The sequence below is a fragment of the Plectrocnemia conspersa genome, unplaced genomic scaffold (assembly GCF_051122295.1).
Source record: "Plectrocnemia conspersa isolate PC_06_02 unplaced genomic scaffold, ASM5112229v1 ptg000009l, whole genome shotgun sequence".
NCBI lineage: Eukaryota > Metazoa > Arthropoda > Insecta > Trichoptera > Polycentropodidae > Plectrocnemia > Plectrocnemia conspersa.
This window is the reverse complement of record NW_028277173.1, coordinates 15,831,207-15,858,566: the sequence shown is the minus strand read 5'-3', so window position 1 is coordinate 15,858,566 and position 27,360 is coordinate 15,831,207. Positions and strand designations below refer to the sequence as shown.

At 29.6% G+C, this 27,360-nt stretch overlaps 1 protein-coding gene across 1 annotated transcript; it reads left to right on the top strand.

Moving 5' to 3' along the window:
- Window positions 1-4,507: 4,507 nt before the first annotated feature.
- On the top strand, window positions 4,508-23,040 carry LOC148232049 (uncharacterized). Its single transcript, XM_088192126.1, has 3 exons — window positions 4,508-4,724; window positions 13,594-14,912; window positions 22,524-23,040. The coding sequence occupies exons 1-3, from the start codon at window positions 4,704-4,706 to the stop codon at window positions 22,720-22,722; spliced, it is 1,539 nt and encodes a 512-aa protein (XP_088048252.1). The 5' UTR covers window positions 4,508-4,703; the 3' UTR covers window positions 22,723-23,040.
- Window positions 23,041-27,360: the final 4,320 nt, after the last annotated feature.

Below are 27,360 nucleotides of genomic sequence, written 5' to 3'. Positions count from 1 at the left end.
AACAATATTTTTATTACTTTTCATATATATTTATTAAATTAATACATAATCTATTTATATGTTTTTTTTTTTACATATTTTGACCCAGTTGGCACAACAAACAACGCACCAAACTAATGGCCTACCAATGAAATTAAACGATTGTGTTGTCCGGTGCCAACTTGTTTAATGATTATACCTGCAGTGCTCATATTTATTGCAAGTAATTTATAAATAAAATTATAGTTGAAAATAAAACAACTTAAATTTAAATTTCATAGCGCAGTTTTATTGCTCCGAATGTGAAAACGTGTGATATTCTCACAATACCACATGATCATATAAATGTATGCTCAAAGCAATAAAACAGTATTTATTGCGTAGGATATAAAATCCATTGTGAATTGAATGTGTTTTATGATAGATCAATAGAATGCATACATCTATTTCATTAGTTATACATATACACGGGTTAACCTGTGCCTACCAAATAATAAACGTATTAAACCAAGCTGTCATCGTCTGACATGATTAAATTTACACTGAAAACTATACACAAAATACATTGTGTGTAATTTAATTTAAAATATAATATAAATATATTTTAGACTTTAATCATTATAAAACATTGTGGTTGACGTAACTTTATATTAGTAAATAGAGTATTCATTTTCACTTAATAAAGGGAAAATTATATTTGACAATAATACATTTTGTAATGTATAAATATAAATAAATATTTATTAAAATGTATCTTTATTGTTTTATCTTGTGATATTATTCATTTCTTGTCGTCGGTTTTCACCTAAATTTTCAGCTTCCTTATTTGCAATTATTTCTGCTTCATAAAACATGTATTCACGATGCCGCAAAAGCATGTCAAGTATTGATCTGCTAGATTGTGGAATATTGTATTTGGTTTATATATACATATTACATATTATATTGAGAATAATATATTATAAAAAAACGCTTAAAATTTCATTAAAATATTGAAATAATATCAATCTTTCTGACACAATATAATTTTAAAAAATGTTTCAATATCTTTAAGTTGACGAATTACGACTTAACAATTCATCTATTGTGTTCTTTGAAGGACTTTATTTAAAAGCAAATTACGCTTTTTGGGGTACCCGCGTTCCCGTATTTATGCCCATGGCCTTTTTATAGGAGATTTTGTTTTCCGCCCCTTTCAGTAGGACAGCCAATTAGAAAAGAGTACATGTCAATACTGACTTTGTGGTCGAAGTTTATATGGGGTTTATAATTATGAGTTATATAATAGTATCATATTTTTTGCTTTCAACAGCTGCAAAATTATTTGAAATTATATTGCATAAATACATTTTTAATCCTTGCAGATGTATGCTTCTTGAACAGCAACATGGTTTTCGTCAATATCGATCCACTGTCACTAATCTTATGATTTTTTCTAACATTGTTTTAAGATCATTGGTGTTATATACACAGATTTTGAAAAGGCATTCGAAAAAATGATCTAATTTCGAGTTTTCTGAAGGTCTCATAAACCAATTCTCAAATTATTTAACCGATAGATATCAGTTCGTCATTATGAAAACTTATTTATAGAACGATATAAGACTGCTGAAGTACTTGAGGATCTAACTTGGATTCATTGTTGTTTCTATTGTTCATTAATGATTTTTATTATATGCGGATGACTTGAAAATTTTCAAGAAAGTACAGTTGATTTTGGATTCCCTTGACCTGCAGGAGGATTTCAATTATTTATGGAAGTGTAAAGAAATGTCACACAATTTAATTTTCAAGGTCATCGATGCTGGCGGAATATTCCTACCATCTTGGTGGATATATTCTAGACAGGTCTTCCTTTAAGGATTTAGATGTGACTTTCGAAGAACGTTAGAAATTTAGCCAGCATATTGCAGAGACTTTTTTCTTAAAAAATGCGCGCTGCTTCAGGAGTACTGCGCACTCTTTATGATGCTCTATCCCCATCATACTAGAAACTAGCTCTATTATTTGGATTTTAGACGTAATAAGTCAGTATAATTAATTGAAGCTGAAAAAAGTACAGCGTAAATTCCTTCGATATGTATACTTGAAGGAATACAGTAATACATATTATCCGTTCGCATCATAAGATTCCCTATCGAGCTCGACGGTTTACCGTTACATTTTAATTAGAATCCACTACTATTTGCCTCTCAGCCATACACCGTGGGGGTGTTACTCTGCTCTTCTAAAGATTTATTTACCATTTTATTTTTATTTTATAATAATGCTCTTTTCTTGTAATAAATACAAATATTTTATTTCTTTTGTAAAAAACAACTTTTGTAGGAACACAGGTAATAATGACTGTAAAAATTATATTTATTTAAAAGATCTTTGAAATTCTGCCCAAAATTATAAAAAATCAGATACATAAGTAGTAAAATTATAGAATGAAGTTAGTGATATTGTAGGTTAATCAAATTTATTCATTTAACAATCCAGGACCAACGCCGATCCCCTATAAATAAAAGTGGGATGGGTTGCGCATGCAACGAAGAAAGAGATAAAGCATGCTAGTTCATGTAACGGTACTTCGTCCAGACGACATGGGAATCTTATGAAGCTATCCGTTCTTGTTTTCCGGTGCTTTTCTTTTGGGAGCAGTGTGATACGTTTCGTTATCAACTTGCAGAAGTGTTTATATAAATAAGTACTTCTGTAAACTGCTCAAAAGGCATCGTAGACAACCCTTCGGTGCCCGAGCAGCTCCAAATATGGGCTTCGGAAGGTTTTTAAACAATAGTTCTCGGTCGCGTCCACTATTCTTGACTGTAAAGTCTAGAACTGGAGCACTTGCCGACTCTTCTCTGGCAAAGCCCGTTCGTCTGTTGAGATATTGACATTTTATTGTGCATATATGGGATTTTGGTTAAATTCGTGTGGGACAATACACACCTGTTGAGGTGATTCTTATCTTGTTTTTGTGTGTGTTTGTGTGTGCGTATATGTATTTGTGTGTATGTATACGTAGATATGTATATATTTGTATGTATTTTAAAATTGAAATATATTTTATACTTTTAGCAATCGTGACGCATTAAGTTAACTTGTCAGGTCATGATGGTCATAATTTTAATAAATTTTGTAAATTTTGCTTAAAGCGTTTTTGACCGTTTTTGCACCTGTCGATTCAACTCCTTTAGGTTGAATAAAAATATGGTTTAATTGATGAACCCGACACTTCTTTTCATTACAAAAGTAATAGATGTAGTATTATTATTGTGCTGCTACTTACAATAGCGAAGCCAAATTAATCGGATATCTCTTGATTTTATATTTTTTTTTATTTGCGAAAGATATGCACCTTACTTTGTGCAAGACTTTAATTTTGAAACTCATTATTTTTTTAAGTAGAATTTCAATAAAAATACGATATAATAAAATTACGTAGATGTAAATTGTAGTCATTATATTTAATCGAAACAATGTACGTAATTAATTTTTACTAATCAATTAAAATAATTATTGAATATAAATTATATAATAGTAAATAATAAGTGATTTAAATAATTTTAATTTGCTATAACTTCTCTTAAAGGAGTTTATAAGTTTGTATAAAAATATAATATACGAATAGTAAGTTACATTATTATTTACTTTAAAATTTTAGCTATAAATCAGATTTAAGCTCATACATATTTATATTTTTGTTATACTTAACAGTGAGATCTTCAGCCAAATTTTATAAATCGGCAACATTCAAAGACGTTACATAATATTATTTTAATAATTTTTTAGGGATAGCTATACATTGCAAAATTATATTTCATCTACAAATAGTATAGATAATTTTTTAACTAAATCAAAAAACACAGAATTTATATTTGTTAATAATTTTTTAACGTTTACAGTCCTTTCTTTACTACTACTAATAATAAAATATAGCTTTTATTGTATTGACTTTTGAAGAACCTAACATAACAACTTTGCAAATCAATGTTTTTTAAATTCGACCCCTACTAAAAATAAAATTAAATGTATTTACAGTTACACTTACCGATTCTCTTTGCACCTAGCTCTCTGTTTGTGTACCTGTTGCATTATCTAGTTTTTATTCTGATAACAGCATAATATTTTAATTAGCTATTTTTTCATATTAAATTTTTTATGTTTTGAGACAGCTTTTTCGTTATTAGTGCTCACTAGTATCAACTAACATCCCTGGTTCATTATTAAAAAAAAAAACAATTAATCTAATCCAAAAATGTAATATTTGTTTTAAAATATTGTATTTTATTGAATAACGTCAATTAATATATTTTTATCAAATGTGTATATTTAGTATTTTTTCCTGCTTTTTACATGTATCTACAATTTTTTTTTCATAAAATATTTGCATGCGCGTGTCAATCGAATGAATGCGTCCCACGATGACCGTTTCTCTTGGTTGGCCCTAATTATCGCGGCGAAGCTAACGAAACAATAGCCTGGGAACATAAATCCACCAGGGACCACACATATAAGGCTAAAATGGCGGTGTGAGTTTAACATTTGTACCTTGACTATCGGTCAGTGTGTTGCACATCCGGTTTATGTACATATACAAATTACATACCATAAGTTGTCAGTGCGGTTATTTAACTCAGTGTAGTGAAAATGACTAAATAGTAAAAATAAACAATGAAATATTAATCACAGTTAATTGAAAGTTTTCAAGTGCTTCTGTTTACATTTTCATCAAAATGAATAGATATCACAATAAGGTTTGTACCATAAATTCAATAGCTCATTATCTTATAAACATACTTTGTACAATATAATTTTGCTTGATATTATAATTAGCTTGATCTTGATATTATTCACAACCTACGTAGTAAATTGTATTTTTATAATTTATGATGATAATCAAATTTTAATTCTTTTTAAAATGAGTTTTATGATCTAGATATTATGAATCTCAATAATTGTACAAATATTGGATATTGACTTTTAGGAATAGATATGTTATTTTTGGAATCTTGTGCTTAGTTTTGTATATGTATTTTTCTTATTTTGTGGGTTGCATTATTTTGTTATTATTTTATTTTAATATAACGATTTTACCAATACGATTCAATAAAAATACAATTTAATAATTACATGATTAAAAATATATATTTTATATTTAAATGTATAGTGCTTATAATAGCTTATTTATATGACTGGTTCTGAGACTGTGAGTTAATTTTGTCAGTTAATCGATGATAGCAAAACTAATAGAAATAAAAGCAATACCAGCAGGATAGACGAGTTGTATAATTCTCTGACTATTGACCTAAAAGACATGTGTTTGATTTAAATTTTTATCGTGTCAGAGAGATCAGAATTAATGATTATTATATAATAATTATTTCCGATCAATTATAGTTCACCAAGATTTTTTAAATATATATATAAATAAAAATAATACTAATATATATGTAAAAATAATAGTTCCTATGCCTATTCCATAAACTATTTTTATGCATCCAATACAGTTAATGTGTTATTTTAATAGGTTGGATTATTTGTATTAAGTTATTAGCTTAAGTTTTCAATATTGTGTATCATTAAAATTCGTAGATAATAGTTCAATGTTAAAAAATGTATATGTTAAAAAAATCTTAATCACTTAAATTAAATTGTAAAAAAATATGTATATATTTTAATTGATATCTAGCATGCCAGTTTTGTTAAATTTGAGTACATAAAATGTGTATAAGTGATTTCGGGTAAAATAATATGCAATTATAATATTTGACCCTTGACCGTAATTACAATATACATATACATACATAAATGAGGGTTCTTCGTGGTCATTTGTTGCTGAAACTAATAGGGTTTTGGCATTAATAATACCTTAATGCGCACTTTCAGTTAAAATAACTACGCCCATAGATTGATGCGTCATCTAATTTGCATTTAAGTTAAAAATAACCATTAGAACGGCGTAGTTTAAACCCGTAAATAGGCTACGTGAAGTGGAAGAAAAGCAAAGTTGCAGAGTTGTAAACTAACGATTCACATACGTTTTCCAATATAGTAAATTTTCCTGTTCGCCCCTTCGGTAATTTATGGTCACGCTAATTTGAAACGTTAACTCTCATCCCTCTGTTATTGCAACACTGGGAGTGAATAATTAATTGCATTCACGTTAACTGTAGATGTTTAATATATTGTGTAATAAGTTAAAAACAACATAGACTATTATTAGTTCAGAAGGCTGTGAGAAAAAAATAGATATATATTATTCATAGGTCATTTCAACAAAGATTATTTTGAATATTGGTTATTTACTAACGCTGTAGTATTATATTACAAAATATGTCCTTGTACTGTGAAACTTTGTGTTTTTTTTTTGTAATTTACAATATTTGAGGGTCATGTTTTATAATGACATTTTTTTTAATAATGTCGTTATAATAGACAATTTGTATTGTCTTTTTTGACATTGCTAAATAAAGTCATATAGTGTATTGCACTCAAAAATACTGGTAATACATTAAGAAGTTTGCTTTTAAAATTATAAAATACAAAATACATATTTTTAAATATATATTTTATTGAAAAAATATCGTTGTTATATCAACGGCTCTGATGCTGGCACTCTTCCAAATGAACAACTCAAATTTTATAAAACGCATCTACACATATCGCAATGAGTCATTTAAATGTTGGCACGCATTTTTGCTGTTTTTTTTATATAGCACAAATTTATATCATAATTAGTAACGTATTGTCTGAAAAATTAAAAACAGTACTATAAATAAAACAAATAGTAACTATTAATTAAAAAAAGTTTATGCTCTACTCGAAAATATTGCCGTATTTTTTTATTATTAATCAATTATTGGCGTATTAAAAAAAAATAACACAGATTTCTTAGACTTAACACATAAAGGGTGTCCTAAAATTAACGAGACAAAGAAATGTCGAGACAAAGAAATTGATGGAGCGTTACACTTGGAGTGTAACGCTCCATTTTTATTAACCCTGACAATTTTTTTTTTCAGGGTTGCCAAAATTTACTGCACAAATGACGGCAAATTTAAATCTTGCGTTAATTTCACGAGTACTTTGAAGTTGCAAAGGCATGTTTTAAAGATAACAATACTCTCGATGATACATTGAAACAAAAAACAGATTTGAGTCATTCTAATTCGACTTCACAACACACGTTTTTAATCACTTCGCATTCGCGTCACGATCCATGGAGCACCTAGTCGAAGTTGTACGTACATATTTTTGTATGTATTTCCGTAAAGCATAGCCGTGGCGTGATGTTGTATAATCAAACTAGACGCAGCATCCGGGAGTCTTTTCATCAGGGTCCAATCCGCATTTCCGAAATTGGCATAAACGCTGGCACGAGGGGCAATAAACGGGACTGTCTGGATATTTCTCGAATCACTGATCCAATTCGACGCACACGCGTCGTTTTAGGAATCTTACAATAAAAAAAATATTTTTGCTTTCAAAGTAATAATACAAATTTAATGACGAGATGAAAAAGTAATAATACAAATTTAATGACATGTCTGTATTATAAACTATCTTCTGAAGTCGTAGTTCAGTTTTTAGTGCTGTACATTGTCATGCATTTTTAAATAAAAATTTATGCAATGCTGTTAAACTTAGATCATAAACCTAGACAGATTTTTTAAATCTAACGCTTACTCTATATTTTATGTTCTTAAGACAATTGCTACAAAGAAAACAATAATAAACAGTAAATTTAGTGCCAATTTTTTTACATTTAATTAAAACCATTACAGCCTCTAAAGCAATATGAGCTTTGGAATTTTGAGCTTTTATTGAAGTTCAATGTTGTTTTTATTGTATTATATAAGACTATGTATTTTTATAGTGATGAATAATATATATTATTTTTATAGCTATAAGAAATTATATATATATATTGCTATCGGTAGACCGCCATTAGTAATTTCATTAGCATTCACCCACGGAGCCTAAAAGTTTAACTACATCTGATTTGCATGTAAAATTACACGTTGATTTCAGCTCTGTCATCCGTTTTTACTTGTTGGGTCTCATTGCTATAATTACGTCATTAGATTTGATTTTTATTATATGTTACGCTATATAGCGTCTTATAGTTAAACATTAAAATAAATACCTGTGTATTTTAAAGCTCGATAACTCATTATGAAATTGCTGTTGCTACCTAAAAATAGTTTCGCTAACTTTTGCTTTATAGTAAGAATTATTAAGATGAGTTGAGAGAGATGAGAAAAATTATTGAATTTTTACTTTAAAATAAAAGTACTTTTTTCTACATTAGCGTTAATAAAGAGCAAAGAAAAATAAGTTGATAAAGTATTTATTTTTTTAAATAATGCATTTCTTTTCTCTTTATTTATTTGACCCAAAGGAAAATATCCCTGGAACGAAATCTGGCAGGTACATTTGATGTTTAGATACTCAATATATCTTGTATTTGGCAGAAGAGTACGGACCTTTTAATGTTTGATACAGAAAATGCTTTCGACACGGTATGTTTGCTTCACAGACTATACAAATATAAGACCCCTGACTATTTGCTGCGATTAATACACTCATACCTTTAAGGTAAAAGATATGTTGTTTCTAACTAACTAAAAAATCTAACTGTAGTTTGCTCGGTCCGTTTCTCTTTATCTTGTACACATACGACATCCCAAAATAAAAATTACGCACTTATCGAATAAATTACAAAATTCTTTTGAAAAGTTAAATAAATATTTAGAAAAATGTAAAATAAATATCTTGACAATATATTTACGTAAATAGGTCAATAAATTAGAATGAAAATCTCTGTTTAATAAATACATTGCGGCCCTTAGATCGATATTTTATAAAAAAAAAAGTAAGTTTACCATAAAAAATAATTTTAACATATTCTTTTCCGGTGTTGATTATTACGAATAATACATGTTTTTCTTAATAGCTATAAAAATAATATATTAAAAAAAATCACGTTGTCATTTTCTTTCAACAAATACTAAAAAATATTTCACGTAGCCACATTAACATCTTACCTCATATATCGGAGACTGTGATAAAAACAACTTTGAATTTTAATAAAAGCTCAAAATGCTTTAAGGGTTGAATAAGTCATATCAATAGTTTTAGATCTTAAATTAAATGTAATTTAATTAGCACTTAATTTATTGTTTTTTTTCTTTGACTAAAATTTTTACTTCTAAGCTGTGACCACAAACGTTTTATTTTATATTTTTATTTTTTTCAATTGTAGCTAATAATATAATTGAAAGCATTTTAACGCAATTGACGCGTCTGCTGTGTTGCAAGCCTGATTCGTATTTTTTTTTTAAAGTTTTGTCTTTGGCTCATTCTCTTAACATACTAGGTATATTTAATAGTATGTTTCAAGTAATTTATAGCATAAATTTATTTTAAAAGTAAAGAGGTTTAAAAAGTATATTGCAATATGTAGAAAAATATTATTAGCGTAATTTTTGTTACTAAAGTGACATATACAAGTTATATTTTGATAGAATATGCAATTATTTTATAGATCTTTTGGTAATTTTCAATTATCTGCATTATTTTCTGCAATCAAATCTGAATATGAGCTTAATAAAATTGATTAAACCAACAAAAATATACATCCTACTAAAAGCCAAAGAGAAATAATTTATGTCCTCTACAAGGGCTGTTTAATGAAAGTACTGTGAATTTTTTCACACAGTCAATCAATGTCTTTCTGCACTCACTGCAAGAACAACCGGGTCGTATGCGCATCGAATGTTAAAATATAATTATTTCCCCTCAATTCACTTAAAACGACGTGTGTGCGACGCGACGGTTGCATTGATATTCTGCGGGGCGCCTCTCAGTGAATCGATGTCGACATCTCAGTTCGGAAATTCCGACGCTTAGTCGAGATGGAATTCGCGAAAAGGGAATTCTACCCACTTCTTCAAACTTTGCCGCCTATGGAGAAACGTAAAGCCTTAATGGTTGGGAACCGATCGGAAATTGCTGGTTCGCAGATGCGCATCGTGCCGACGTGTGCAATACATAAGGTGGTGTTGTATGGTATACTAACTAACCAAGGGCGTAGATGGGCAGCCGCTTTTTAAAAGTTCTATTTTTTGTAGTGCCATTACCATTATGTACGGGGAATAATCGTAAAATATATATATATAGAAAAAATGCTTGGAGCATTTTATTTTTTATTACCTTTGGAATACATATTTATTTTTCAACATAGACACCATCGACATCAATGCTGCTTATTGATTTTATCGTCATATAAATCTGGCACCTGCTCTCTTTGTCAGTATCTAACAGTTCGGTTTTCGATACTTTTATTTAATGATCATTAAACGTCTTTGACGCTTCTACTGACATTCACACTTTAACATACAATTCTAAGCTCAAAGCATCAGAACTTTAGGAGCTTTTCAACTTATGTAAATTCATTAAGTACGTATGAAATTCAACCAAAAAAAGTATGACCAAATTTCAGACCATCGATGATTGCAGAAGCTACCGCTTCTCTCTTCGCTTCTTCTGGTTCAGTTTGACGTCCTGTATTCAGTTTTAAATCCGCTTAGGACATGCCTGGAGTACCAATAAAAAAAGACGTACATAGATAATAAATTAATAAAACTACCTTTATAGCCCAACTATTTATTATTAAAATGCGTCTTAACGCGAGATAGATATTAATAATAATTATTTTTTAAGATACGATATATAATAAGTTAGGTATATTATGTCTTAATATAATATATTTTAATGATAATAAAAAATAACTGTCAGATACAGTCTTAAAAAAACACTCTCAGGTGCCATTGTGTCTCGAAATCATATTACCCATAAGCTCGTTAAAATTTGAATACAAAAATGGATTTTTCTCGTCATGGGAAAATATTAAAAAACCTTCGAGTATTAACGACGTGTAATAATAATAATAATAGCAAATATTTGCTCTTTGAATATTTAAAGTTTAGCTCTAATAAAATTGCAGTTTAATTTCATACAAATTAATACAATGTATATCATATATTTATAATTCATAAATATCTACGTATAATTTGATTTTTAATTTTTTTTTAAACATCACTAGTGAGAATATAAACGATTTTTTACTCGATTAGAAACATTGCAGCATCCGCGAGAATTGGTAGTTTGATCATTTCCACCATGCACTATGTTGCTATGCTTGCAGTTAGTGTTTAAAATGACTGTGTCAAATCATAATTCCGCTGATTCCTTTTTTCTAAAGACTTCCATAATTTATCACTTACTTGTTTTGAGCTGTTTAAATATGGCAAAATCATGTCGTGAATTTTAATCAGGAATAATTGCCGTTACTAATGAAGAAAGGAGTGAAAGGTCGCTCATTTTACTTATGAAATTGTTTTGATAGATCGGTTACAAAAATATTAGATTTGTAGATGTAGTTGTAGTTGTGAGACTTTTATTACGTCAGAATCAATAAACGTATAGAACAACACAATATAACTTGTTAAGAGTCAATCCTAAAATAATATACGTAAGAAATAAATATATTTTGGTCTTTGACTCTTTCCTATCCAAATACCCCTCGTATGCTCAATCGATGAAATTATCCTCAGTCGTCTGGAGAAAAAAAAACTTTTCTCCTATTCCAGAGCAAATGAAGGTTTGTGTAATTAGCAAACACATAATGCTCTCATCGGAACCTAGTTCAGAGCAAAAGAGGCTTTAGTCGTATTGTTCCAAACGAACATTGCCCGGTTCGATCCACTCTAGCAATGCTGTGCCGCGATTAATTATACCCGTTGATGTCGTGGGTATAATTAATTGTTGTCAACTGTGTTTGTATAAGCTTAAGACTAAATTTCAAATTTGGAGGACATTTTTGATATATATGCAAATGAAAATGAGTTTAATTTGTATATTTGTTTTCTGAATATATATATACGAGCATGATCTAATACTCTAACGTTCATACTTTTTAGTCCTTATTTATCTAAAAAAAATGTAATATATTAATTAGGAAGTATTTTAAATTAAATTAAAAAGATACTGTATCAGATTTCATACATAAAATATTAAAATTGTAAGCCAGAGGTATTCTAATTGTCACATCTGATTTAATTCATGAATATTTTTTTATATATAATGCATCAATGATGATTTTAGTTTAAGATATAGATATAAATATGGGAACACCAACATATCTATACCTTTTTTACAATAAACGTAATATACGCTGCATTATATTTCAATATTTACCTAAAGTAAATTTTACTAATTAATATTCAACTAACAATATATACCTCGAACTAAAAAAGCATAATTTATAAAAATCAATTGTATAAGATTTCAAAACTTAAATATTTTGCAAAACATTGTACTTACTATAGTATTATATGTTATATAGAGCTAGTAAAATACAGATGTAATTAAGTTGAATTTTAGGATTATGTATTTAACAAATATATTTGGCAACTACAAATTGCTGTTCTGTCGAATTTTTTACGATTATGATACGTATATATGAATATGTGAACAACAACTAATGATATTTTAAACGCTGATATCTCGTGAAGAATTATTTATACATAAAATATAAAAATACACAAATTGACAGTTAAATTAAAGCTAATAAGGTTTTGTAAAATATTTTTTTCAATAGAGCAACATTCGTTTTTAAATGGAATACTCATTACAAAGTCATGAGGTATTTACGAGTTAAAAGTACGTATATTCTAATTGCAATTCCACTCCATAGCTTTTATTTAAAATTACCAGAATATCACCTGAAATGATCACACTGCATATACATATATTATTTTAATTTTTTTATTGTTTGCACATTTATTTTATTTATTGCTTTTGAAGATTTGATTAAGATATTCCTATTTTTTTGGATTATTTACAAATAATTATTAGAAAAGTAACATACATATAGAGTAAAAATATGTCATAATTTAAATTTGCTGGGGAGAAAATGACGCAATATGCTCTGCTCGTATTGCAAGACATCGCTCGTATATCAAATTAAAATTGCTTTTAAAATTGTTCTTAATTGAAAAACAGTCTCAAAACAAGTTACTTGTAATTCGTGAATTAACTATAGTTATTTATTTTTGTTTAATCACAAATTATAAAAAAATACCAACATATGCTTATATTTTTCCTTCACTGTATAAATATGCATACTTAAAACAGGGCTATTTTTTAAAATAGAATTTAATAGGCAATACATAATTAATGTAAGGTAAAGTATAATACGGTAATATATTTAATATATCATTGAATTATTTTTTTATATACGTATGTATATCAAAATGTATTATAAAATGTTCGTAAATTATATTTGTTAATCCAAGGATCTGGCATTTTTCATTTAAGTTAATTTTATTAATTTAAATGTAATTAATAACATATTATAAAATATTGTGTAGATTTATTATATTAAAATTATCATCTAAATATTAAGCGAATAACTACATTTTAAAAGTTGAGCAATTAATATAGTCATCAGAATAACGAAATGTGTTTTTAGAATGTGATTATAAATTGCTTAATTTCGTATTATTAATACCCATAATTTTTATGTTGTCTGAAAATCATATTTTTATTATTTTTCAGAACTTTTCATACACGTCGTGGCGAGCGTATTTGACCTTACTCCTGGTTCTGACAGATGTCGTTAGCGGCGACACTTTTATCCCAGTGCCCTTAGAAACCACTACCGCCGGTCCATCGCTTTACAGTTCCGGTAAAAAAACTGATTTGTTCCAATTGATCAGATACGGCGTCGAGCCACCAGTTCAGAGGAATTCCAGAGCCAGCAGAGATAGAGATTGCGGAAGATGCGACGATTACCAATCATCGGGCAGGAGAGACGATGACAAACAAGATAGACATGATAGATACAATCGAGACAGGTATCCGGACGAAGATAAGGGGTACAATAATAGGAGGGACGAAAATAAGAACGACGATAGATATGGAGGTAGACCGGAAAATGATAGGAATAAGAGTGGACCGGGAGACGACAAACAATCGTCGAGACCGGATAACCGGTACGACGACGGAAAGAAGGGTAACAATAATAGAAATGATGATAGGGACAGGGATAGGAATAAAAATAAAGATAGAGATCGCGATCGAGACAGGGATCGTGATCGCGATTGTGATAGAGACTGTGGTAAGAACAAAGACCGGGATAGAGATCGGGATCGGGATCGTGATCGCGATCGTGATCGTGACCATGATCGTGACCATGATCGTGATAGAGATCGTGATTATGATCGGGGTGGAAATAGAGATCGTGATAGAGATCGTTATCGACCAAGCTATGCCGATAGAGACTATTCTTATGAAAGAAGACCGCCGCCTCCTCCACCTCCGTTGTATGAGGATCCATATCGCGGTAGGCCTTATTATGAGGAAGAACGCTATGATAGAAGGCCGTATTATCCAGATGATCGATACGAGAGAAGGCCAATCCAAATTCCAGTTCCAGTTGCAGTGCCTTCGTATTATTATCCAGATGATAGAGGTTCCGGCGGGCAATCGTATGATAGAGCTCCTGCAAGAAGGCCAAGTTATGACGATTATAGTAGACGACCGACTTACGAGAGAGATTATGGGGATCGGAATCGTTATGACGATCGTTATTATAGAGGCAATGGGTATGATAATAAACCCGAGGATGATAGGTATAGAAAGCAGGAAAGTTTCAGACCGTGGGACGAGACTTACAGAGGCACTTCTGGGTTTGATAATAGTGGCAGAGGATATTATTTCGCCACCGGGCGGCCAGAAGTAGGGGGCGGCGGCGGCTCGGGATGGGGTGATGGATACGACCAAGGATATGCATCCAGTTGGTTATACGACGGAAGCAGGGGTGGAGGAGGACGTCACTCTGGAGCTGTGGCAACCAGCGGATGGAAGGACGTTAGGTATTAATAATTCAGCTTTTATTTAGAGTTCATCTGGAAATAGCAGAAACAAATATATAATATAACATTGCATTTATTATTTCTATTTCTATTTCTTTCTATGTAACAATGTTTTTTAGTTTATATGAAAAAGGATAAAACTAATAAATAAATATGGTTTAGTATTTATCAAATATCTATATTTGTATTTATTAAACATCCCTATTAATGTTGCTTGGAAATTCAATATAACATATTGAATTTGCAAGAAACATTTATTTTATACATAACATATAACTAATATTGTCTTGTACTAATAAGTTAAGAAAAATTCTTTTTAAATATTATTTAGAAAGCATTTTTCTTAATTTATTTGTACAATACAATATTAATTTATGTTAATAGTACCTGTTTTTATTAAATTTATTTTAAACATCTGATTCTTCAGATTAATATATACTATTTACAATTTATAATTATGTACAATAAAAATCAGACTGAAATAATAAATTTACCTACAAAACTTAAAATCAAAATAACTGTTTGAGGAATGCGATGTTAAAATAAATTTAAATTTAGGCCTTAGCCTTTTGAGTAGTGAGTTAATTTATACACATTTGGTAATTTGTTGTAGTATACTTCTGGGAGTTAATTTTACAAACTTTTCCATTATTATTTTTGTCATTGTTTTTGTAGTAAATTATAAAAAAAATCAGTGATTCTTTTTTGTATATGTTTTTTAATAATTTATTTTACCAGTTTCATTATTAAATTTCGTTAATTTATATTACATTTTTTTATATATGATTTGGGTTTTGTGGATTTTTTTATATCAATTCAGAGGCGCTCAATATTTTTTAACAAATTAATATTAAATATTATTTGTTAGGTTTATTTATTTCGAATTCTTTAATTTATTGGCATTATTTTCAATTAATATCGTTTAAATTTTATCAATTTCTAAAAAAATATTATAAAAATATAATGTTTTTTATTTATTATTTCTTCAGATATATATATGAATATTTGTAATTATCTGGGGTACCTCAAAACAGTGAAAGATCGTACATGTACGGCGATACTTCTCAAAGGGTTAACTATTTAAATACATGCTTTTTAAAAGATAATATTGTTGATATTTGCTGTTTGAGGAATAATTCATTTCATAACTTATAATAAGAAAGCATATGCAATAATTATTAAAATTGTATATATAATCAAATATTATTACATCTTTATTAATAAAATAAAATATATGTATTTCCATATATTATTTACACCAGAGATGTCCAACTAGCGACCCATGCGGCCCATGTAGCAATATTATTAAAAATTAAATTTTTAATGAGATTTAATTTTTTTATGATTTTTAGTGTAGCTTCTACAATATTTCTAAATAAAACTGATGAAATGAAACGTCAAAATATTGGAGCATTTCATGAAAAAAATTCAGTCTACTATTTTTTGTTGCAACAAATAAAGCATAAAAACTGCATTTTTAAAGACATTATAATTAATTTATGAAACTGCAACAAATGTGCTAAATACAAAAAATAAAAATCTGTAAAAAATTGTACGTCTTTATTTTAATAAAGGCAAGTAATTTGGTTGCTAATTTAATTTTTAATCAAAGCAAATCCTTTTATTGACGATGAATTTCTTAAAAGTTTTGAAAGCAAGTTTTCAAAGAACTGACTTCTCTTGGTTTACTAAACGCCAAGTTTTTCACAGATTTGTATAAAGCGAAAAGAGCAACATTATAAGTATTTTGCATAACTATTATATGTTTGATATAGTCAATGCTGGTTGAATAAAGAAAAGATTAGCGAAACTAGTTTATGATGATTTAAAAAAATTGGTAATTTTCATTTCATGAATTATCAATTCATTCTACATCAATAATAGTATAAATGTCTTTATTATTAACAAAATAAATTCAATAAAAATTAAAAGGATTAAATATATAAATTCTCTGGTAACTAACTACGAGCCATATGTACAATGATTAGGTCAAAAGGAAAACCTACACTTAAATTGAAAAATGGCTTATTGAACATTTTCAGTGCATATCACATCTTATTTAAATGAACTGACATACATCTCCAAGATGAAAATTAGTTAAAGAATTATATATTTCAAACAGCGTCAGCATTTTAAATTAAGTTGAAATTTTGACTATCTGAAAACAGGAGCAATAACATAATTTACTTTAAAGCACTATATTAAAAAACCCACGTAAACAGAAAAATATTTGGCTTTTATTTATATTTTATCACATACCTTAAAGTAGATTTTAAAATATTAGAAAATAGCAACTGCATTTCAATATATTTGTTACTCTTTTCTCAGTTGATATTAACACATTGCTTGCAATTAGTTTGGAAATCAGATTTGTAATATGAAGAATTACTGATTTAAATGTCTTTATAAGTTTGTAACTGCATAATGAAAAATACCATGCACACTAAAAATAAAAAATGAAAAATATGTTCATATTAAGCATACATATAGTATAAATAAAACAAATATTATAGACGAGCATATTTGTATATTACTCGCTACTTTCATTATTAAACTATATATTAATGCATTAATATTGCATTAATAATAATATGTTACTGTTGTTTTTTTGTAAAAAGTAAAGTTGTAATCGTCCCATTGATAATATGGCTACGCTGTAATCAAAAATAAATATTAAACTCTCTTGGAAATTGATAAAAATATGTTACATTTCATATTCTCGTTTTTACCAAAACACTTAAATGTGTATTATATTGAATTCCATTCGTTTCAATATTTGCTCAATTGCACTCTAGAACCGTGAAGATACCTCCTTATTTCAGCCTGGACAATTTTGCATATATGTATCTAAATGAAAACTTAAGAGAACGTGATTTGAACATATTTCTTTGAATTCATACAAATAAATATTTTTATTTATATTCTTAACTATTTCTCGTTATTTTTATTTTTTAATATGAGTATTATTTTGAACAGAACTTATTTTTTTTAATACATACAATATATTCTCTATGAGCTGAAGTAGCTAATTATTTTTTAATTCCTATTATATACGACCTAGCTTGATTATAATTAATTAATGCGATATTCGTCTATGAGATTAAGAAAATTTAGGTAAATCTGTAATGATCGATTAGAATTATAATTATATATTAATCACTAATTCTGATCTGAATACGAACCCAGGTGTTTCGGGTCACTAGTCAGGACTTATATGTACCATTCTTTTATCGTGCTGGTTATTTAGGTAAACCCTTATTTTTAAACCCATACCTCTTAAATAAATGTCAATTAATAATCTAATAATTTGTGTTTCTCAGTTTTATAGAATTTATTTTGTTCATATTATATTATATGAATATGATTTTTATCATTGATTTCATAAATTATATTATTATAAGTTTATGTTGCTTTAATTGAATTCTTAGCATATGATAAAAATGATATGGAAGAGATAAAAACAAATATTATTGTACTTAATATATATTATAAAAAGTTAGCCTATCCGTCAATTCAATTGAGACGCCTATTGGCGACGAGAAAATGCGACGAACTTTATTTGATATTTTTATTTCCGGAAACGCTTCAAAAGATTGCCATTGGTGACGTGCGTTGAATACTTACTGTATGGCACGATTCAGAAAATTCGTTTTCCCTTAGGGTGCCCGACGTCAAAAAGGGTTTTCCGCGGCACGTAGGGCGACCACCTCATAAATTTCTTAATGGAAGGCTCCGATTTTTTGCCGCGACCTTTCGCAAATAGCAACGGACCGCGGAAGACCGACACTAGGGACAGATGCGTCTGAGGTCCGAGGGAGGGTCTAGTTTAACAAATTTCATTTGGACCCTGCAGAATGTATATAAATTCATGAGTATAAGCTCGAAAACAACGCGGGCATTCTGATACTGTTCTACGAGACTTGAATAGTCAAGAAGGACGGATGAAAATGTTAAAATATAGTACGTACGGTGAAAACTCAATTTAACATATATCTATGTGTTTTTATGTCTAAATTTTACCTGTATGAGTAAATAAATTTTCAATTTTAACTGTATGACTATATCAATCAAGTGGCACCCCGACAAAGCCGCGCAGAACAATCCCGCACCGACTAAGCCGCTCCGTCATAGCCGCGCAAAGTCAAAACAAAATTAATTTTATAACATGGTTTTTATTTATTAATAATTACAAATATATATAGGAAAAGGGAGGCGTCTCGCTACCGCTCGCGCCGACTTTCACTGTAAAACCAAACAATCTAACCTTTTTTTAATAATATAATATTGATTTATTTTCATTTCGGTATATTTTGTAACTGTCCAGCATCATCCAATCTATGACTAACTGTTCAAAAAGTGAATCACTAGTGATAGAGCTGTCTACAAAACATAATAATTAGAATTAAAAAAATCATTTTCTTTCATTTTATTCAATTTTATAATTTTGATTTGCGCGGCAATGTCGGCGCGGCTTTATCGTCACGGCATTATCGGGGTTGTACTGTGCGAGATTGTCTTGCGCGGCTATGTCGGGGCGGCTTAGTCGGCGCGGTATTGTCCTGCGCGGCTTTGTCGGGTCCCCCAATCAAGTAAATTTCGGCTAACGCTACTCTTAGGTGAAAATTACTTAAAAATGCAACTTGCTTCACAATTTCATAAAATTAAGTAAACGTTGATGGACTAATAAGGAACATGCTTGTAAAAAGAACTCGAGTTTTGATATACGTTTAAGGCTATCGATATTTACACTTAACTTACATTTTTCTTGTCGTTGCTATATATGTATACGAAGACTAAGCTTGGATTTTTCTACCTTTAAAAACTTTTTTAAAATGTTTTTTTTTAATATTTGTGTTCAGCTGAGTTTTTAAAAATATTTTTTAAGGACCCAGCTCTTTTAGTTAATGTTTTTAATGCCAAAAGGTGTGACTTAGCAGCCATATAGACGCTAAAAATATGATACCAATTTTCAATAGGTACATTATCATAATAATACCGTATCAGAATGCAGCTCTAGCATAGCGGCTCTAGTCAGAGCTTTCGCTGATGTGTCGAGTTATATTTGTTGGTGAAGTAGCTGGAATTATCGTTGTGATGTTGTGTTCTGGTATTTCGCTGACGTCTCTCGTGTCAACCAGCCTCATGTATCTACTGAGTTTCACTGAGTCTGCTTCGATGTCTCTTCAGAGTCTGTCTTGGTGTAATCGAATGATTTTATATTGATTGTTCGAGACAGCTCTGGCGAATCTCAGATGAGGATGTTTACAAACCAATTGCATCTTTTATTAAACACCAATTTAAAATGTGTTTATGCCTTAATAGATAGCTTTCCGTCTGCAACATAGATAGTAATGCCGGGAACTATCGAAAGAATTGTCTCTGGTACGCGTCTTTTCATACTAAATGTTGTGCTATTAGATTTTTGTCAAATATTTCCTATTGTTGACGCTAGTCATTAATGCTAGATTTGTGGTACTAAAATATTTTTTCTGATGTGTGATGTTTGGTCTGAACCCATAATGAAAAATTAGCCAGTTTTGTGGTGTAGGAGATTACACTTTTAGTTGTTCAAGTGGGCGCTATTGTGATTAGTGGCACAGGTACTAAAAACCCTTACATATTATTTGACACAACGATACAATAACTATATTTACGTATAATTTAAACTTTATAACAGTAAGTTCAGTGTAAGAAAAAGTGTTTGAGCATATTTATTTAGAAGTATAATAATAAAATAATTTAATTTAGTAGTATAATAGTAAAATAATACCCTTTTACTTTCATTTTTTTGTCGTCCGAGTCCATAAGCCAATTAATGGAAGTCACAAAAAATCAATATGTGACCTATGGCGAACGTTATTCCGATGAGTAATTCGCTTATTTTGAGAAACCACAATGATCCGATCTGGATCCTTTGCTTTTTTTTGTTATTTATTAATGACATACATGCGGCAATTAATAACCCCAAATGTTTATTATATGGTGATGACCTAAAAGTGTTTTAGAGTACTTGCACAAATTCGAAATCGCTCTTTTTACAAATATACCTGGAGTCGTTGAAGTGGTGGTCGATCCAGAATCAACTACCTTTCAGCATTGCCAAGTGTCACGTTGTCACATTTTCTAGATGCCTTTGCTCAGTAGAATTATTTTACAGTTTAGGCAGAGGCGTTTTAACCAAAAATACTTTTCTCTATTGCTTGGGAGTGACAGAAATTTTGTGTGTTCATCTTCAAAATTTCCTATAAGACGTTGAGGATGCTCGGATTCGATATGCATAACGCATATTACTTATATATGTATTGGCGATTTTGATTCTGTACCATACGCTAGTTCGTAGTGTTCTTAAATATGGCTCTATTTTCTGGAATCCAAGTAAAAATGTATTTAACTATTTAGTGCTATTTAATATTTATGATTTACTTTATAAGACTTTAATTATGAATTTTATAGACAATAATGAAATATTTAAAATAAAAATAATAGTAATTTAAACAAAATTATATATTATCTGTTTACAACGTTTTTTGGTTTATTGTTTTGGTGAGATTAAACTGAACAACATTTTTTAAGTAAATATATTGTAACATTACAGTCATTTTTTTCAATCGCATGTGAATGCTTATCATAAAATTTTAATTAATAAATCATACAACAAGTTTATAGTACAAGAAATGTAATCTAATAGTTTTAATTGTATTAAAATAGAACCTTTAAAATACTTTAATTTGAAATATTATTTTTCCCATTTAGAATGGAAATTATAAAAAAAATGTTTTTTTTGTACTTTGCCACTTTGCGCACGTTTTTCATGTCCAGTGTTCGAGTATGTATTGTATATATATTATATTTAAATAAACTGTTATAGATTTAATAACCGTGTCGAAAGCTGTTATTGTTCGCGATTTATATAACACGGACAATATGAAATAAAATTATATGCTTATATTTAACGGTACAAATAAATATTTCCGGTGAAAACAGGACGCGGAAGCACCCATTCATATTTTTTGTACATACGCATATTTTATTAGGTTATTGACCTTTCAAATAATAAAGTTGAGGTCTCTACGCTTTAATTATAGCAAAAGAGGGACTGAAACGCTAATTGTTTTTGTTTAATTGGCTAGAAGTTATACAATACAACATAGGTGGACATTCATAATTGTATTGTATTATATCATAGTATATAGGCGATTTTGTTTCAAAGCATTTAACTACTATAATAAACTGTATCCAATTCCTTCATTTTCCCATTCCACGATACTTTATCTATCTGCCATGAGATTAATACTTTTCCATCAACTGTCTCAATCAAAAGTCAACCCTCTTCGTCAAACCCATAAATTACTTTTAGACTTACAGTTTTAAAAAAAGTTCAACGTCTATCGTTCTTAAAGACATTTTTGCGATTGTAAAAAATACAATTAATGTAAAAAGTTTTTTTTATTATGCACTATAGATTCTTTCATGCTTTTTCTGTTACATAATCTTAAGTTGACAGTTATTAATATGTAGAAATTCTGGGAATAGAACTCTATAACTTTTATAGTTTATAAGCAACATAATATATTTATGATTGATGCAGTTTTCTTTTAAATGCATTGACAGCTATCCAGGAGGTTGGTCGAGACCCAGAACTAGGTCGCCTATTGCAGACACCAGCTACCTCTACGAGAGACCTTCGACAGAAGCGAAAGTTACACAAATTATAGAAACATCACAGAAGGAGAACCAAAGACCGACGACTCCCATGATGGATAGTAAAGGAGACGAAGACGTTACTAGGAACACTATAGCAACGACGTAATGACTTACCGACGCTTTTAAAATAAAAACGAAATTAATATTGCCTATATATAATACTGTTTTATGTAATAAATAGTGAATCTGTATTTCGAATGCGGTTATCGGTATTTTACGATTCGCAATGAAATACTGACCCGAATGAATACGCAAATTCAACCAATCACCGAACATTTTATATTTACACCACTGCCATTTTATGTTATACGTGCGTAGTATATACAAATGTGCATGCTTTCAATTATGCATTGTGATAATTCATAATAAATTATAATAGGTTAAATGTAATTTTTATATGAAATAAAATATACATTTTTAAAAACTATGAACTTTTTATTATCCTGCGACGCTTACTAAAACTATAAATAGTTATTAATTTAAATATTCATTTATTTTACTACAATAATACATTTAACTATTATTCTAGTAAGAGAATTTTTTATTTGGAATTTAATAAAAATATTTTTAAACATTGTCCCAAAATTAACGCGACCAGAGAATGTCTGATGCAGTAATTGAATTGTTTCACGGGCTGTATGGTATGTGGCACCGTCTTGTTGAAACCACATATTGACCACATCAATATCATCAAATTTTAGCAGAAAGAACTGTGTTATTATGTCGCGATATCGAGCACCAGCTTCATTTTCAAAAAAATATGGTCCAATGATGCCTCCAGCCCTAAATCTGCACCAAACAGTGACACGTTATGGATGCATTACTTTTTCAACAAACAAATGTGGGTTCCCCGAACGAATGATTTTGCTCGAAAAATCAGCATCCACTTGTTGGTGTTCAATAATCCATTCAACGAACTCTCTTCGCTGTGCATGGTCATTTTGCTTCAGTTGTTGTATTAATTGATTTTTTTTAAGCATGGAGACACAGATCTTTTGTGAGTATACGCTGTAAAGAGCTTCTTGAAATTTGCAATTCTTGTCCATGACGCCGAATTGATGTTCCGGGATTTTCACCAACACTCTCACGCGCTGCTTCGATATTGACATTTGAACGGCTTGTTTTTGGACAAGCGGTGTGTAATTTTTCAATTAATCTCTTCGCAGCTTACGAACTTGGCAAACATGATAATTAAAATAAACATTGAAAAAATAACTCAATTGCCATTTGAGCGTTTCCCACGATCCGTTTTACCACTTGTTATAATTATAATAGGTCATCTACGCTTAAAATATACTACATACATAGATAAATTTCTGAAAGTGGTGTCACCGAAATGGCCCTCTGGGATGAAACAAAAGGTCCGCTCGGACGGGGACCGAGACAATGGTCGATGGCACGGACCCGCGGATTTCGCAATTTAATTATTCGCGTGATTCTATACCGAGGAGAGTGGAAAAAGTGGCTCATTTAAATTATTCGAAGCTGACCTCGGCCATTGTCTGGTCGTACCGTTTCATAAACTCGGCGACGGAGGCTGGGGCGCCAAAAATAAATACACTCGAGCAATTTGAGCGGCCAAATAGTATTTGTTTGTCAGGTTTAACATATTATTAAAAACAGTCAGAAGATGAAAAAAATCTGTACATCACAAGTGAGGACTTAAAAAACAAACACCCTCTCGAATATTTAAAAACATTTTCATATTTCGACAGTTGTATGTCAAAATAACAGATAACGAAATTAACATCGTATGTGAAATTAGTGAGGAATTAAAAAAAAATTGTGACAAAAACTGCCTTGTTGTATTTTTTACAAATGATTTTTTATGTACGTCACGAATTTCTAGGTATGTATATAAAATAATAGCAATTTAGCTACACAAAATTTCAGAACTTTTTATATTGTACACATGATCTTGGTTCGTTGATCTGATCCATAAATAGTTCTTTATTAAAAATGTATCGATTTAATGTGCAATAAATCGCATTTGTAATAAAATAGTTTCTGGTTTTGTGACCAAAAGATGTTACTTCGCGGAAAAATTCAATAAAAAAATAATATTAATACCTGTAATACCAGTATTGCCTTTTTTCTCTCTCGGTAATACCTATATTGAAAATTCAAGTACTATTGAAACCCTTAGCTATGACACAGTGGCGTGTTTTTTGATGTGTCCCTCACAGCGTCTCTGCCTCTGTGACCAAGTGTCGCATATTTTATAAGGCTGGTTTGAGACGTCTCTGACGAATCTCAGATAAAGATTTTTGCGGTCCAATTGCATCGCTTCTTGGATCCACTCACGAATATACATATTACTAATCCAGCAATTGGTAACTAAGGGTAGAATAAAAATAGCGTATTCTTTTAAAACAAATGTTGGTCTTTTTCAGCGGTACCTATAGATTATTATCGTCTTGAAACAGAAATGCTATTAGGTGGTCCGTGTAATATTTCCAGTTAGGCGCTTGAGAATATTTTTTTTAATTTATAAAATAAGTCAGGTAAATAGAGTTTACTATATTATACAAAGATAAACTGTAAATTTAAATTATAATAAATTATTAATTTCATATATACACAAGTCCATTAATCTATAATATATTATAAGCGAAAAAATGTTTTATTATTTTACTTTTCTCTATGTTTACTCAGTTCATAATATTTTAGTACAAGAATTTATTTTCTTTAGCTAGAAAAATTGCAGTGTATATAATATTACGATTTGTGCCACGATATATAGTTTTATATTATATCTTCACTCAAAATAACAAATATATCATAGTTATACATTATAGTCACATAAAATATAATATATCATTTTACACTGAGTCCAGTAAATTATGCAATGTAAATATCACATCGCATAAACACTTGTCTTTAAGTATCTCGTATCACGCTCGGTTACATGTGTTAGCATTACAATGTAAAAATTCCTCGGGCAAAGAGAGTGCAGTCCATTTATTTTCCCACAAAACCCTTCGCAGTTAACCGTGATCCATAGCTAAACACATAATATATGGGATAAATGCTACAGCCTTTGTTCTGTACGAATATTAATAAATCTCGGTTAAAACGCCCATTCAGTTTTATACAATATTTCGACTGCCATAAAAAATTTTGTCACTGAATTTCGAAATCTTTACAGATTATTGTATGGCATAAATTTGCAATGTTTTTAATATTCGCATTACGTGTAATTAAATTTTAATCTGATAAGGAACATGTACTTTTAATTGGTCTTTGAAGTTGATATTCGAACAATTGTTTCGTGTTACTTAAAACCTGTTACATACATCGATACGCAATATGTACGCAACTAATAGCATTAAGGTCGCAATTGAATAATTCACAAAAAAAGGAACACGTTTCCACGTCATTGTGTTCTTTTTTTCAATTATACATTAATCAGGAAAAGATGCCATCAAGATAGTTATGGTCTTTGCTGATCGTTTTTCTCACAGTCCTTGGATTGAACCAATGCAAATTGTTGCCCGAAATCGCTATTGTCTTACTCATTTCCTACTTCGAATAATAGTTGATTATACAAAAAAAGGAGTTTTTTATTTTAATTTCAAGTTATATTAAAAATACAATATAATAGAAATACAATATGTAAGTATATTTATAAATATATAGATTAAATAAAATAACGTTCTTTAAGTGTAAATTTAAATCCCGTGAAATCATATTATTATTTGTGTTTTCTATGAAGTCTGAATTAATTTAAAACATACTGAGATTCCAAGTGAGAAATCCTTCACTGAACATTAACGATCTTACATAACAGTTATAACTTCACCACTTGAAAACCAATGTTACAATAAACTTGTGTTTCGCCTCTATATTTATTTAGTATGAAATTGAACGATTTAAAAATTTGTCAAATAGTACTTCGGCAATACTCTGCCGGGACATTTCTTATGGGGAAAACTTTAGCGGTTTACGTCTACAACTTTTCCGCTTGTGAGCGTCCAATGCAACAACTTGCAAATAGTTATACTTTTAACAAAACGATAAAAAAGAATACCAACACTTATCTATCTCAGGAATTCGTACCGTGAAACAAACCCTAACTTGCGCCGAACAAATGGCAAAGTTCCTAACATATATCATCTATGGATGAAGCGCGAGAACATTCGAAAACGATTTTCTGCAACGTTTTTCACCCCGAGAAAATTTACAAATGTTCGATTGATTTTTCTTAGGGGAGAGTACAATGAAATCTTGCCGGATTATTCGCTCGTATGCCAAATAAATAACATGGTTGCAGCGCTAAGCGAATTACTTCCAAACGATCAATCAGAAGTGTTTGAAATCTGCGATAAAATCGCAATTCGACTTTTCCAATTTCGCCAACGAGAAAAAAAACGAACACCAACTTTCCGACGATGTTTTCCAATCAACTTTTTAAACGGTGCCGTTTAACAAGTTTTCCTTGCATCTAATATGTGTATAGGTATGAGTTGGTACAAATCTCTAGGACGGAACATTTAAACTTTTAAACCTAATGTAATTTTGAAACACATTTCATTGAGATAAAAATTATTGAACTCTAAACAGAATAAAGAAAATGTTATTTAGATAATTATCCGTCTTTACTAGTTTGTTCTTTTATTAAATAATATTTTTTTAAATATTTTTTTGTATAAGAAATTATCATTTTTTTCAGCTTTATAATTTATAATATAATGACACGCGCGCTTTATAATAAAACATTTTATGCTCAATCTTTTACTTTGTA

Excerpts from the sequence above, each read along its gene's own strand:
- LOC148232049 (XM_088192126.1), top strand. The coding sequence starts at position 4,704 with ATGAATAGATATCACAATAAG. Across the intron at positions 4,725-13,593 it reads TGAATAGATATCACAATAAG|AACTTTTCATACACGTCGTG; the intron begins GTTTGTACCATA and ends ATTATTTTTCAG. Across the intron at positions 14,913-22,523 it reads AGCGGATGGAAGGACGTTAG|CTATCCAGGAGGTTGGTCGA; the intron begins GTATTAATAATT and ends ATGCATTGACAG.